Source organism: Puma concolor, chromosome A3 (genome assembly GCF_028749965.1).
Source record: "Puma concolor isolate L17-30 chromosome A3, mPumCon1.1.hap2, whole genome shotgun sequence".
Taxonomy (NCBI): domain Eukaryota; kingdom Metazoa; phylum Chordata; class Mammalia; order Carnivora; family Felidae; genus Puma; species Puma concolor.
In genome coordinates, this window is record NC_141669.1 from 120249292 (window position 1) to 120264929 (window position 15638).

General features: G+C 55.1%; 1 protein-coding gene across 1 annotated transcript; it reads left to right on the forward strand.

Moving 5' to 3' along the window:
• Positions 1-3756: 3756 nt before the first annotated feature.
• On the forward strand, positions 3757-8490 carry SLC32A1 (solute carrier family 32 member 1). Its single transcript, XM_086702184.1, has 2 exons — positions 3757-4409; positions 6568-8490. Exons 1-2 carry the CDS (start codon positions 4017-4019, stop codon positions 7753-7755), a joined length of 1581 nt encoding a protein of 526 aa, XP_086558310.1. The 5' UTR covers positions 3757-4016; the 3' UTR covers positions 7756-8490.
• Positions 8491-15638: the final 7148 nt, after the last annotated feature.

Sequence of the window (15638 nt, forward strand, 5' to 3'; positions counted from 1 at the left end):
GTAAATCTGCCGGTGTACTTGAAGCTATGTGCTGGCCCTCGTTTCTTTGTGCATCTGTCGGTTGGCTTGTCCTTCTCTGTTGTGTGAGTGTATGTGTATATGTGTGTGTTGTTTCAACGCAGGGGGCCATGTTGCTGCAAATTCCTCTCTCGAGGGTGCCCCTAGAGGAGCTATCAGAAGAATCTGGAGGTTGATGGCTTCACTAGAGCGGGCCCAGCTCATTACCAGCTAGGCAGGTTGTCCGGTTTGCCTCCTGGGGCTGCCTGCCAGGTCCCCTGCCCTCTGTCCAACTCCTGACCTCCATTCCTTTCCTTGGAAGGGGTGAGGACAGGGAGGCGAGACAAAGACAGAAGACTGCACATGCCAACTCACTCTGACTTTCACACCCAATCACAGACTTTCTCTTGTACACTCACTTTTTCCTAAACAATGAGACCTGGCTATTTGGTATGGCAACAACAACAGGATGATAAAGTAATTGCTACCATGCATCGGGCACTGAGCGTCCATTGCTCGGCATTTTGTATACAGGACTCACTGAATCCTTTCAAGAACCGAATGAGGCAGTTGTTATTATTTTCACATTTTAGTGTTGAGGAAGTAGAAGCTAAGGGAAGTTAAGTGAGTAGTCCAATGTCACACAGCTAATACATGATGGAGCAGAATTTTCTAGTAAAGGAAGGCTGCTTGGGAGCATGCCACCCTGGCCTGGGAAGAGGCATTTATTGCAAATAGCAAGAAAGAGGGATACAGGGGCACCTGGGTGGCTCAATCGGTTAAGCATCCTGCTCTTAATTTCAGCTCAGGTCATGATCTCATGGTTCATGAGTTCAAGCCCCAAGTCAGGCTCTGTGGCAGCAAAGCCTGGCTGGGATTCTCTCTCTCCCTCTCTCTCTGCCCCTTCCCTGCTCACTCTTTCTCTTTCAAAAATAAATAAACATTAAAAAAAAAAAAGAGGGATACAGAGGCTTTCCTCCTCCAATGTTGGCATCTAATTATTGCGAAAAGAACTAACGTCTGCTCGAAATGTCATCTCTTTTGACGGTGAGGTGACCGAATACCAAACAACCAGGGAGAGGAGATGGGAGGACAGACAAGGTCATGGAAGAGAAGGCACAGGAGGGGCATCAGGATTCCTGCGGCCTAGACTGCCTCTACCCTGGGCTCTGAATGACCTTGAGCAGGACACCTCACTGCCAGGCCTGAGTGTGCCTATCTGTAAATGTGAGGCTCTGTTGGGATGTTTTAGGGACGGTGTAAGCATCGCAGAAAGGATGATTGGACTGAATGTTCTCCAGTGTCCCCACCGACCCAAGAATTGCCACGGGAGCCTAGACAGGGGTCATGCTTGCATTGTCTTGGTCGTTCCCACAACAGTGGGAAGAGAGCCACATGCACAGTAGGGTGCTGAGAACGTTTGCTGGATGAATGAATGATGAATGACACCATTTCTCACTAATGAAAGAACTTCCCAGTCCACCTTGGGTCTTACAGCAGCAAACATCATAAGGGAAAAGGAAAGAGAGGATAAGCATTTTGGACCATCATAAATCAACCCATAAATCAGGAATGACCAACTGATACATAGTTGTCAAAAGGCATCAATGGCCACCCCCAGGTGTGGGGGTGTATGGGGTAGAGGAAGACACTAGGGACCCCTAGTCTCTGCCTGGACCACCTCGTGTGGAACTAAAGAATTTCACCAGGAACAGAAAAGCTGGGATAAGGATGAGGAGGTGAAGATCTTTGCCTGTAGGAGTCTGTAGGGAGAGGGGATCTCTCTCCCCAGCCTTTGGGGATGGAGTGGAAGATGATCTCTGGGATGGGAGATCAGTTCTATTTCAAGTCTCCTTGGATGAGACAATCTGTGTTTGGGGAGGAAGGATTTCTGTTCTTTGTTCTGGGTCATATCGTGACTTGGGGGGTCTGTGTTTGGAGCTGGGCTCTATGGGGAGGTTTTCTTGGCAGTATCTTCTCCTCATAGTGCAGGGGAGTGGATTGCTCAGGTTAGGGGGTGGGCTTCTGTCTTGGCTTCTGGTAAGCAGGCTTTTGGGAGAATATAAGAGAGTACCTGGGGAGGGATCAAGGGAGCATCTCCGTCCAATGTGGCAGAGGTTCCTATCTGGAGAAGAGCTTCAGGGAGACTGGAAGGCACTGGCAGTGGGGGGTAGGGAGTAGGGGGGAAGCCTGTCTTGTCCAGGAAGCTCCAACTCGCTGGTCAAAGCCCTCAGGCCGCCCTACTTGTGCGCTGACGTGAGCTAATCTAGAAATACTACGGGGGGTGGGGGGTGGGGGGGGAGAGACTGGGGTTCTCAGAGAGACAGAGCCTTGAGAGGGGGAGATTGGGGATCGCTTTCTTTTCCCTTCCTTCAGTTTCTCCCTCCCCCCACTCCCACCCCAGTCACAGCCGCTAGACCTCCTCCACGGAAGCCAGGTCACCAAGCTGCTGTTTACTGCTCAGGAGTCGTTCCCGGCGGGAGCCCAGCTGGGAACACACGCAGGGACCCTTACCGAGCTGTGGACCCTCACGGAGACACAACTACAAAAGGGCTCACACAGGCAGAAACGCAGGCAAGCCAGTCGGCAACACTTATCCACACAATCCAGCACACAAGCTCTGCGCACGCACAGGCTGAAATGCGCACGAAACCACACATGTACAGAATAAACACAGTTACCAAATCTCACCCTCGGAGTCCTTTCAGATTCAGCCCGTAGCAGTATCTGATACAGTATCGGTCTTTGTCTCGGGGTCGCTCTCTGACTCGAGCACCCCACTCATCAGCAACGATCTAGGTTTTCACCGCCTGGGCGAGCGCACCGCGCACCTCTGCGCCCTGGGCCCGCGGCGAGCCCTTCTTCCCTCCGGGCCGGACACCGGCTGAGCCCCTGTGCGGCGAGTGCATTCGCAGACCCGCCAAGAGGCTGTCGAGAAAGGCCCTCACGAAGTCCTGCTCCTTCCAGACTCCTCAACGAAAAGAAAGTGAGAGCGGTTGGTGGCGGTTGGAGCGGATGGAGAGCGGCTGGTGGCGGTTGGAGCGGATGGAGAGCGGCTGGTGGCGACCGAGCCGCAGAATCGCTTCCATCGCGGCGTCCCTGGACGGGTTGAGACAGCCCGGTGACCGAGGCCCGGCTGAGCATTCTTGAAACTGGACCTGGACGGACACTGTCTGCCTCCGAAGGGGGCTTGCGGCCAGGTTTCAGTGTGAATAATTGGTACAGATAGACGCCCAGACGGCCGGCGCCGCCCGAGACAGGTAACTGCCCCGCTGCCTTTCTGGACGTCTAGACTGGTCCTTGGCCAGAAGCTCTGGGGCCGAAAGCCTCCCAGGCTCTGGAGGGGGTAGTCGCCGCCGCGGGACCGCTAGAATCAGCAGGCTCCGGCCCCCTCCCTCCTTGCGGCGGCGAGGTGGGAAGGGCTAGGATCCGAGCTTAGCACCTCCCCCAGAAATGCAGCACTCCAGCCCCCCCACCGTGCCCTCCGAGCCCCCTCCCCGGTGCGCTCCCTGTCGGTGCCCTCCCGCGGGCGCCCTTCTCCGGCCCCCATTCAGTTCTCCCGAGTCCCTTCGCGACCCTGTTTCTTCTCGCTGCCCTCCTCCCCACGCACCCCCTGCCTCCGGGTGTTTCCCCTTCCCCAGCGCCCGCCCCCCGCCTGATTCCGAGGGGCGGGAGCGCATTGGGCTGCGCACGGGTGGGGGCGCCGCGCCAGCCTCGCGTAGCTGCTCTGACGCCGCCGCCGCCGCCGCCGCCGCCCTCCGCAGCCCAGCGCGCGCCCCGCGGCAGCTCCGCAGTGCACTCGCCGCCGCCGCTCCGCCAGCCCCGCCGCCCGCCCGCGGGGTGGGCTTCGAGCGAGCCTCAAACGCCAGCCGAAGGGGTCATGAGCCAGAGCGCCCTGGGACGCCGCGGGGAAAGCGAGCGAAGATAGCGGCCTCGCGCCCCCCTGGCCCTCGCCGCCTTGCCGCGCGTCCCCCGCGCCCCCAGCCCCTTGTGTCCTTTCCACGGACCCCGCCGCAGCCATGGCCACCCTTTTACGCAGCAAGCTGTCCAACGTGGCCACAACAGTGTCCAACAAGTCCCAGGCCAAGGTGAGCGGCATGTTCGCCAGGATGGGTTTTCAGGCGGCCACCGACGAGGAGGCGGTGGGTTTTGCTCACTGCGACGACCTCGACTTTGAGCACCGTCAGGGCCTGCAGATGGACATCCTGAAAACCGAGGGCGAGCCCTGCGGGGACGAGGGCGCCGAGCCGCCCGTCGAGGGAGACATCCATTACCAGCGCGGCGGAGGCGCGCCCCTGCCGCCCTCGGGCTCCAAGGACCAGGCTCTGGGGGCCGGTGGCGAGTTCGGGGGCCACGACAAACCCAAGATCACGGCGTGGGAGGCGGGCTGGAACGTGACCAACGCTATCCAGGTGAGCGCGGGATTCCCTGCTCTGCCTGCCCCCACCCTCCACCTCCTTTAGCTCAGAGAACCAGGCCCTACCCCCAGCTGAGTCCCCGGGCGATCTCGGCCGAGAGACCCCCCTCCCCTCCTCAGGACGTCGCCTTCCCCCTTCCCTCCCAGCCCTGCCGGGGGGGATCTGCAACCCTACAAGCGGCGGCTCCCGCCCAGATCCGCGCTCCCTCCAGCGGCGCTAGCCGCTGGACAACCGGGCTGCCGTTTGGTCCGAGGCACTTGCCCTGAGACCCTGCAAAAGGGAGGGAAACAGGAGGAGGGGGATCGGGGAGTGGTGAGGGAGAAGGAAAATCAGGATTGGAGGGAACGGTGTCTCCCGGGACTCCGGAATGGATTCACAGCTGCATGTTGGGGAGGAAAAGAGAAGGGGGAACTGCTGAGCTGGGAGTCTCCTGCTCTGACACCGGCACCGACACACAGGCTCACATCCCCCCTCCCGCACGAACAAACTCCCCGCACAGGTGCGCACGACATGCGTCTATATATAGACCACGGGGTTATCCTCAAACGCACCTTCACACGCCCCCACACAAGCACATACCTGGACATACCAAGCACACACACGAACCTATTTGAACATTCACAGGCACACAAGCGCAGACTCCTGCAAACAGGATTCAGCCCACTTTCTCAAGTGCAGCCCTACTGGGGACATACAGGTATACCCAAACATAAGCACACATATTATGTGCCCACACAAGCACAAATGGCCCGTGGTACCTCAGTGCTTCTGCGCACAGACTCACCCCTTTCGCCCGAAATTCCGGCTACACCGCAAAGAGGCGACCAGCTTCTCCGCATGTGACCCTGGAGAAGCCGCCCCTGGATGCTCTGAACTGCCTCCACCCTCCAGGCCGGCCACCCCTTCAGGCTACTCGCAACGCCCCACTCCCCACCAGGAGGCGCCGGACTCTTCTGGGACCGGGTTTGGAATGCGCACAACGACCCCCGGAACTGGCGGAGGCGGGCAGGCCGCGGCACGCGGAGCGGAGGAGGCCTCAGCCCTAGGTGCCCCCGGGCCCTGTGGCTTGGTCCCCCTCGCGTCCCCGGAGCGCACGGTCGTTGGGACGCACAACGTGGGCCTCCCGGGAGCGGGAGGGCCGCGGCGGGTTTGCTCGGGGACCCGGGCTGAGCAGGGCCCTGCGCACTAAGTGGTCGGGCCCGAGGCGCCTCCCGCTCCCGGGCCCTGCGAGACGGCCGTGCGGAACCGGGGGCAGGAGACCGCGACCGCCTCCTTGCCACCCCCGCCTTCTCCAGGGGCGTCTTTGAAGGCTCCGTTCCATAGGCCCGGAGGGAGGCCAGGGTGGGAGCCGGGAGGCCTTGAGGCCTCGGAAACCCTGGATTTCGTTAGCTTTTCTTCTCTTTGTGGATTCTAAACCTTCCTTCCACAGTCCGCCCGCCTGAGTCCACAGCTTGATTCCTGCTTGATTTAGCCTCTCAGTCACTGCTCGCGCTTCTCCTCCCCTCCACCCCGCCATTACCCTTCTGGCCTCTCCCCCCTGGAGCCTTCTGGCCACTCTCACATTTCCTCCGTTCTGGCCTCCCTCTGCTTCGCTCACCTGTAGCCCCTCTTCCGCCCTACCCCAGCTCTCTTCCCGGCCCCTGCTGTTATAACGCTCCCTTCTCCAATCGGCCTTAGGCCCTCGTTAGCTTCCCTGTACCCCATTGGAGCCGCACCTAAAATCCCTCACCCCCTCTTCCTAGTGGCTCAGGCCCAGCTCTCTACCTTTCTCGCCGCCCTTTTCTGGCCCTGACCCCTCCAGCCCCTTCTTATCTACTTCCAAAATAACTCCATATACCTTTTCCCTCCTTGTGGCTTGACCCCACGCTCAGCCTCCTCCCCACCTCCCGGCCCTTAGCGCACCTTTCCCTCTCAGTTCCGTCCTTGAACACCTCCCTCTCCATCTGACTCGACGCCCGGGCTTCCCCCGGTGAGGCCGCGGGACACCCCCATTGCAGCCGCCCGTTAACCTCCCTTCCCGGGGGCTGAAGCCCGGTTCTCACTCCGCGTAGCGCCCCCTCGCGGCCCCAGTTTTAAGCCACGCCTCTAGGCCCCCTCTGACGAGGCTGCTGCCGCTGAGCCCCGGCGTCTGGTTCCCTTTTCCGCTCCGCAGGGCATGTTCGTGCTGGGCCTGCCCTACGCCATCCTGCACGGCGGCTACCTAGGGTTGTTCCTCATCATCTTCGCCGCCGTGGTGTGCTGCTACACCGGCAAGATCCTCATCGCGTGCCTGTACGAGGAGAACGAGGACGGCGAGGTGGTGCGCGTGCGGGACTCGTACGTGGCCATCGCCAACGCGTGCTGCGCGCCGCGCTTCCCGACGCTGGGAGGCCGCGTGGTGAACGTGGCGCAGATCATCGAGCTGGTGATGACTTGCATCCTGTACGTGGTGGTCAGCGGCAACCTCATGTACAACAGCTTCCCGGGGCTGCCCGTGTCGCAGAAGTCCTGGGCCATTATCGCCACCGCCGTGCTGCTGCCCTGCGCCTTCCTTAAGAACCTCAAGGCGGTGTCCAAGTTCAGCCTGCTGTGCACTCTGGCCCACTTCGTCATCAACATCCTGGTCATCGCCTACTGCCTGTCACGGGCACGCGACTGGGCCTGGGAGAAGGTCAAGTTCTACATCGACGTCAAGAAGTTTCCCATCTCCATTGGCATCATCGTGTTCAGCTACACGTCCCAGATCTTCCTGCCTTCGCTGGAGGGCAACATGCAGCAGCCCAGCGAGTTCCACTGCATGATGAACTGGACTCACATCGCCGCCTGCGTGCTCAAGGGCCTCTTCGCGCTGGTCGCCTACCTCACCTGGGCCGACGAGACCAAGGAGGTCATCACGGATAACCTGCCCGGTTCCATCCGTGCCGTGGTCAACATCTTCCTGGTGGCCAAGGCGCTGTTGTCTTACCCGCTGCCCTTCTTCGCTGCTGTGGAGGTGCTGGAGAAGTCGCTCTTCCAGGAAGGCAGCCGCGCCTTCTTCCCGGCCTGCTACGGCGGCGACGGGCGCCTCAAATCGTGGGGGCTGACGCTGCGCTGTGCGCTGGTCGTCTTCACGCTGCTCATGGCCATCTACGTGCCGCACTTCGCGCTGCTCATGGGTCTCACCGGCAGTCTCACGGGCGCCGGCCTCTGCTTCCTGCTGCCCAGCCTCTTCCACCTGCGCCTGCTCTGGCGCAAGCTGCTGTGGCACCAAGTCTTCTTCGATGTCGCCATCTTCGTCATCGGTGGCATCTGCAGTGTGTCCGGCTTCGTGCACTCGCTTGAGGGCCTCATCGAGGCCTACCGAACCAACGCGGAGGACTAGGGCGGGAGGGCTCCCGCGCTCCCGCGCCCTTCCCACCCCCCCCCCACCCTCCCCCACCAGCCCTGTGCGCCCTGCCGCCGCGCTTGGGAAGCCAAGCTTTAAACATCTCTGGTTCCTAGTTTCTGATTATTGGGGACGGGGGTGGGGTGGGGTGGGAGGGATAGGAATCCACAATCCATCGCGTCTGCGTTTCTGTTGTCCTTTCTTTCCCACAACACCCTAGTTTCTGGGGAGGCAGGGGGGCGAATTTGTGGGCAGGGCTTTCTGTCCTTCCCGGAGGGCCCCTTACTCTTTGGTCCCTGTCACCGAGCGGGTGGGAAGGGAGGGAGAAGGGGCTCAGCTCGCAGGCGCAGAAACTTGACCTTGGGGGGACATTTCACAGCCATCCAGTGCTCGGAATCTGCAGCGTCCAGCCATTTCCAGCAAGAGCGCTTCCCATTCCAGAGACATTTCAACCCTGCAGAGGGAAAGGCTGGCTGGGAAATCCGTTTCGGGTGGGCGATTTCCTTCCACGAAGCGGGGAGGCGAGAAGCCAAGGCAGGGCCGGCTTGCCTGCCGGTTTTCAGGAATCCAAACTCATCTTGTGCAATTTATCAGGTCGTGGAACTGTTCTACTGTGCGTGTGGTGTGCTCGTGGTGAATAAGACGAAATGTATATCAGAAAAAAAAAAATCTATCTCTAATTTAGAGTGCGGTACATTAATTATATCCGTAAATAAAGAAGAAACAAAGGTGTGCGGGCTTCTTGTCGGTTCTGCATTTTTGCGCCCTCGGGGATCCCAAAGCGTTGGAACGCCGGGAACGACTCTGGCCCGACCGGGTGAAGCAGGTGTGGATGGAAGAGCGCCTGTAGGAGAGCCTGGGGGGAGTGAGAAGCACTAAGAGGAGGCTCTCCACATGTTTGGGGGAGGCAGGGGAAGGAGCCTGTGGGGCTTGCAGCAGTCTCTGTGTGGCCAGGGCCCTGCCGCCACCAAGATAAGATTTGTTCCGAATCCATCTGAGAGCATTCCAGAGACTCTCAACCTCCAATCCTGAAAGGAAAAAAAAGAAAAAAGACAATAAACAAAGGCATGCAGAAATTCACACTTGATTGTGGACTGTGAAGATACTATACAAAGGAAATCAGCCGCAGGTTGTGTATTTCCCAGGGCTCCGAGGGCCAGGGGCCAACCCAGCCTCCCAGGCATCTCTCACCCAAGAAATCCCCCCTCAAGTCCAAGCTGAGGTTTACACAGCCACAGCGAAGAGATCTAGCTGTTTAGAATCAACAGCCTGAGCTATTTGGATCCCAGTCTCCCCTCTCCTTGAGCAGCCTGTTGAATTTTTTTTTTTTTTAATTACCTAGAGGGTCCAGTCCTTTTTGTGTGTGTGCAGATCCAACTGCGGGGTGCCAGTCCTGGGCATGGTTGCCGAGGGTCACAGTCAGAATTAGCATACGGGATCCAGGAATGCAGGAAGGCTGGGCCATTCCTGGGGTCCTCTCTCACTTTGAGAGTAGCCTTGCGGGAGGTTTTTTGTCACCGCCACCAAGGCAGAGAGGACTAGTTTGGAACGAATTCTCTTGGTGTGATCTCCGCACCAGAAAGCACTGGGAGATTGCCTAAGAATAATGTCCATCCTCCCTGCCCTCAGCGACGGCTGTGGAGGCCTGTATGCGCATGTGTAGGAGATATAAAGATCTGCGTGTGGGGTGGACGGAAGTCTTGTGAGAGCCTTGATGAATATGTGTGTGTGTGTGTGTGTGTGCGTGCGTGTGTGCAGAGCATTGGGTGGGCGTGCCTGTGGTAGAGGTGACCTCGCACCATCCTGATTCTGCAGCTATGGAGCAGAACAGGGATTAAGATCTGCCCTCTGCTGCCCGGGGTTCTGACTATTTAAACGGGCTATTTGGGATGTCCGCTGTCTGCTAATCCCGCTTGTCACTATTGTCTCGCATTCAGGATCCAGAGCTGAGCAGAGGATCCTGTTTGCTAAGCTCTCTGATGTCTCTCAGTCCCGAAGCTGACCACCCCTCCCTTCCCTACCCGCCACTTCTCAGTGGATCCACAGACCTTGGGGTGCACTCTGAGTCGCAGGGAGGTGTGCAGTCTTCAGAAAAAGCCCGGGCTGCTGCAGTGGATGGGAAGGTGGGAGCGTCAGGCTGCACCAGCTCCATCCTTCCCGTCTTTAGAAGGACAAATGAGACAGCAGGCAGGTTCTGGACAGTGGCTGCCACCTCCGCGGACTTGCCTAGATCCACTCCCTTGCGTCCTGCTCCGGGCTTTGTGCTCGGCTTACAGGAGCCTGGGTTCCCCCCTCCCCCACAGCGAATCCGGAGGGTGAGGGTCAGGAGACCCAGCCTTCTAGGTGCCCCAGAAGAAACCCTGCACCCTTGTGGGTAGGACATCCATTCCAGACTCGCATTCAGGCAACTGGAAGAAATAGGGAGCCTGGGTAGCTGAGGCCCATCTCCAAACTCCTGCCGCCAACACCAAAGTGTGTGGGTAGAAGTTCAAAGGAAACATTCCGATTTTGCTTCGGGTACGAGTCCGAGGGAGCGGATAGGCCCGGTCAGATTCATCAGGGGGTCGAACTGAAGAGGAGAGGCGGAATCCACCTCCGGGGCCCAGGGTGCCCATCATTTCCCAGCACGGATCCAGATAAGCGGTCCCTTCCGGCGGCAGCCTTGCGACGGTGTTATTGCCGTACCTGGCTCAAGGCTTGGGAACCAAGACACTTGTCCCCGGAGGAACCCAGGAGTCGCCGCCTGCTCCCCAGCGGTGTCCTACCTCGCCCCCCAGCGGTGAGAGCGCAAGCTGCCGGCCCTCAAAGAAGGCTCTCCACCGTTAGATTTTGGGTAATCTCTTTCTGCATACCCCAGATTCCTAACTGCTTCTTCCCACCCTGCCATCCCCCGCCCTGCCCCATTGATAATCACTGCTTACCTCTAGTGCTTTATTTTCAGGTCCTTCATATTTCAAAAGTGGGCTTTTGATCGTTTTCCCCTCAAACAGAAGGAGGAGAAGGAGGCTATGTTGTCCAAGTGTTTCATTGAATGACATGTCCTGCCCCAGGGACTGATCTGTTCCCTTTATCCATTTGGATGGATGGAGGGAGTCAAATAGGCTCGTAGGGACCAGTCAGGAAGTTGAGAAGGATCCTCGCCTTTCTGTTGGTGGGGATGAAAGATCTCAAGGGCAAGGGCCAGAGAGAGGCTGCAGTCAAGGAGGGGGCAGATCAGCCATAGGGCTTAGTCATCACTGCCAGTGAAGGTGTGGTGGGAAACCCAGGCCTGGACGTGCAGGGATTCAGGAGGTGGAGCTGGTTTGACCCCAGAGAACCAACCTTGGGTGTTTTTCCCACGGCTTTTATTTATTTATTTTTCTTCCTCTTCAAAGAACACTTGAGAGCTTACAGAAAAGGTGGAAGAATTCTACACTGACAGTGCATACGCCCGCCACCTAGACTGACCAATCGACAGTTTTACCGTGTTGGATTATCTACCCTATAGCTATCCATCTATCCAGGTAGCGATCCACCTTTTTAAAAAGTGTCCTTCCAAGTTGCAGCCGTCAGCGTATTTCCCTGTTATGGAAGCATGCAGGATCGGTACCAGTGACATTCAGATAGCACAGGACCAGTGGCAGTGCTTATCTCTGCTCAGCCATCCCGAGTCCAAAGCAAAAGCAAAATATCAGCGATAAGGATCCTGTCTTGATTTCACATTTTATTATTTTGTTCATGTTATTTTGAACATTATGGTGCAGGCTTAAATCTTGATATTGATTTATTATGTATTTGTGTGTGTGTGTGTGTGTGTGTTGGCTCCATGCCCAATGTGAGGCTTGAGCTCAAGACCCCGAGATTGAGGGACACATGCTCTACTGACTAAGCCAGCCAGGTGCCCCTGAATTTTGATCTTTAAAATAGTGCATCAAGGGGTGCCTGGGTGGCTCAGTCGATCGAGCCTCCAATCCTTGATGTCGGCTCAGGTCATGATCTCGTGCTTTGTGAGATCGAGCCCTGCGTGGAACTTTGTGCTGACGGCATGGAGCCTGCTTGTGATTCTCTCTCTCCCACAGTCTCTTGTCCCTCACCAGCTCACCCATGCATGCGCTCTCTCTAAATAAATAAACATTAAAAAATTAAAAAAAAAATCGTGCATCAAATATCTCATTGAATTTTTTTGCACCATCTTAAACTTTGCTCTCTGAGCAAATGCTTCACTTGCCTCATGCTCATCCCAGTCCTAAGTGTGAGGTAGGGCTTGGGAGAGGAGTTCTACTTCCTTCCTAGAGGTTTGGAGTGAATCTGTTCAAGAGCCTGGCTATGACTCATCCCACAGTGATGCTGTGGGTACCATCTCTGCCAGTTGTGGGGTCGAAGAGGGGCCAGGAGGGGAGAGACCTCTAGCCACAAACGCCAAGCAGGGTAGTCCAGCAGCGTTAAGGGTCAAGCTCTGGAAGGGGATGGGGAGGGGAGGAGCTTTACACCTGCCGGCAGCTCCAAATAACGCTCCGTGGGTGGGATGGAAACAGGGCATACAGATGCAATTGTTAAGATAAGGTCAGGATGGGCCCTTCATTCAATATGACTGGTGTCCTTACAAGAAGAGGAAAAGAGATACACACACAGGGAGAATTCCATGTGACGGTGGAGGCGGAGAGTGGAGTGATGCGTGTACAAGCCAAGGACTACAAGCGACACCCAAATATAAGATAAAGGCGTGGGACGAATTCTTCCTTAAAGCCGTCAGAAAGAGCATGGCTCTGTCCACACCTTCTTTGGGACTTCTGGCATCCAGAACTACGAGAGAATAAATTTCTTCTGTTTTCAGCCATTCCTAGTGGTACTTCATTATGCCGACCCTAGGAAATGAATACAGTAGGCTTCTGATCTATTTTCTTCTAGTCATTTCTATGGGCAAATAATTACCACCATAGATTTTGTCTAGTGCTGTGTTGTACAACAGAGTAGCCACCAGCTGCACGGGGCTATTTAAATGCAAATGTAGGGGCGCCTGGGTGGCGCAGTCGGTTAAGCGTCCGACTTCAGCCAGGTCACGATCTCGAGGTCCGCGAGTTCGAGCCCCGCGTCGGGCTCTGGGCTGATGGCTCAGAGCCTGGAGCCTGTTTCTGATTCTGTGCCTCCCTCTCTCTCTGCCCCTCCCCCGTTCATGCTATGTCTCTCTCTCTCTCCCAAAAATAAATAAACGTTGAAAAAAAAAACTTTTTAAAAAAATAAATGCAAATGTAAATTTAAATTAAATTAAATTAAAAATCAGCTCCTCTGTTGCACTACTCACATGTGGCGCATGCATTAGACACTGCAGACTGTAGAACATTTCCATCATGGCAGAAAGTACTATTGGATAGCATTAGTCTAGCGTGTCCATTTTCTTCTGCAGTAATGCTGCGTGGCAACCCAGAATTTCAGTGGAGAACAAGCATTTTGTTGCTGTTCATGGATCCACGGGGCAGCCCAACTGTAGATTATGGGTCAACTTGGACTTGGCTCTAGGCTGCAGTTTGGGTTTGGGTCTGCTCCATGCATTTTCCATCCTCTTCACACTCCGGGCATGTTCTTCTTATGACTAACAGCAGGAGTGCAAAGAGGGCAGTCTAAACCACAAAGCACACTTGAAGCCTCTGCTCAGATCACATTTGTTTAGCGCTGGCTGAACGCAAGCCACGTGGCCAAGCCCAGTATCAATGTTTATAGCGAGAGGCCCTACAAAGTTACATGGCAGGTGGTATGGATTATAATCTTATTATATGGGAGTGGAGAACCAGACACGAGAATCCAGTCTACCTTACTTATACACAGTGCTTTTTTCTTTCCCTGAAAAAGTAATACATTCACATGGCTAAAAATGTTTTAAAGTATGCTGTGAACATTTTCCCCATACCTGACCCACCCACCTTGGCTCCTCTCTTTATAAGTATACTCTTATATTAGTTTCTTGTCTATCTGTATGAAAATACAAGCAAATCCATATATATTTGTCCCCACCCTCTCTTCAAGGTAGTTTACTATACACTGTGCTGCTTTCACTTACTTCTTTTAAAAATAAATCTTGAAGTTTTTCCCATGTTAGTATACATAAATGCAGCTCTTTTTTTTTTTTAATTTTTTTTAACGTTTATTTATTTTTGAGACAGAGAGACAGAGCATGAACAGGGGAGGGGCAGAGAGAGAGGGAGACACAGAATCTGAAATGGGCTCCAGGCTCTGAGCTGTCAGCACAGAGCCTGACGCGGGGCTCGAACTCACGAACCGTGAGATCATGACCTGAGCCGAAGTCGGATGCTTAACCGACGGAGCCACCCAGTGCCCCATAAATGTAGCTCTTGAACTTACATTCACTTATATTTACTGTTCTCTGTGTTCTGCTTATCCCTGCTTTCTCAGTTTAATGACTGATGAGATACTTTCAGATACTTTCAGATGAGATAATGGGTTTGCTTTGGAAGGCAACACCCTTAATCTGACTTTGCCACTAGGCTGGGTCTCAGTTTGGCCTAGAAGAGTTCACAGAGATTTTGAGAAAAGTTTAAGGTTTCATCTCTTGCTGAAAATGTTACCATTAAAAAATTTTTTTTAATGTTTATTTATTTTTGAGAGAGAGAGCGAGAGAGCGAGAGAAAGGGGACAGAGGATCCAAAGTGGGCTCTGCACTGACAGCAGTGAGACCCATGCGGGGCTCAAATTCACAAACTGTGAGATTATACCTGAGCCGAATTTGGACACTCAACCAACTGAGCCACACCCAGGTGCCCCAAAACGTTACCGTCTTTTATTAACTAACTTGCTTTTTTCAATTTCTTTTTTTTTTTAATGTTTGTTTATTTTTGAGACAGAGAGAGACATAGCATGAATGGGGGAGGGCCAGAGAGAGGGAGACACAAAACCCGAAGCAGGCTGCAGGCTCCGAGCTGTCAGCACAGAGCCCGATGCGGGGCTTGAACTCAGGACTGAGAGATCATGACCTGAGCCGAAGTCGGCCGCTCAACCGACTGAGCCACCCAGGCGCCCCTAACTTGCTTTTTTCTCTCAAAGTTGCAGGTTCCAGACCTGAAAGCGTACAGTCAAGGGATGTGCTTTTAAACGTTTTTATACTCCTAGCTGGGAGGAATGGGGCAGGGGAGAGCTTGCCCAATCCTTTTAGAGCTAAACTGGAAGGGAGGTGTCACATTATCTCCACTCCCACCCCCACTGGCCAGAATTTAGTCACAAAATCATACTAGATGAAATTTTGAGGGAGTTATACCACTAAAAGGAAGAGAGAATGTATATATTGAGAATCAATTAGTCCTTTTCTCAGTCTTTGAGGTCTCAGTGAGAGGGCTATGGGAGTTAGTAATAATAAATAATTGAATTATTTAATAATGAATCTACTAAAAGAGTTCATATTGTATTACAAAAGCCTACACACAGGAAAGTGCACAAATCGTAAGTGGACAGTTTGATGAATTTTCACAAACTGAAAGTGTGTACGTAGCGAGCTCCCTGGTCAAGAAATTGAACACTGTCAATACCCCCGAGTTTGTTTCCCTGACGGCTGGGCTAAGGGCTTCGTAACTCTGTGGAGGCGGAGCCAAGGGCGATTGAAGGTGAGTTACCCGGGAAATGGGGGTGTGACTAAGAGAAAAGGCGGGGCCTGAAGTAGTTTAGGGACAGGTTCTGGAGACCCGGAAGGGGCGGGGCCTGGTGGCGTTACGCATCCGGGGCGGGGCTAACTGTCTGGCGTCCCGGCTGGAGCGAAGGGGCGTGGCCAGGCCGGATGTTGGGGGCGAGGTTAAGCAAAGGAGGGACTTCGAGGCGAGGATGGGCGAGGCCTAGCGATCCCAAAGGCCGCCCGGGTCGCTAGGGGCGAGTCAGGCGAAAAGACTGGCGGGGTTTCG

What these genes read in the sequence shown, in the direction of transcription:
- SLC32A1 (XM_086702184.1), top strand. Translation starts at nt 4,017, where the DNA reads ATGGCCACCCTTTTACGCAGCAAGCTGTCCAACGTGGCCACAACAGTG. An exon ending in ACGTGACCAACGCTATCCAG is followed by an intron (nt 4,410 to 6,567) that starts GTGAGCGCGGGA and finishes TCCGCTCCGCAG; the next exon opens with GGCATGTTCGTGCTGGGCCT.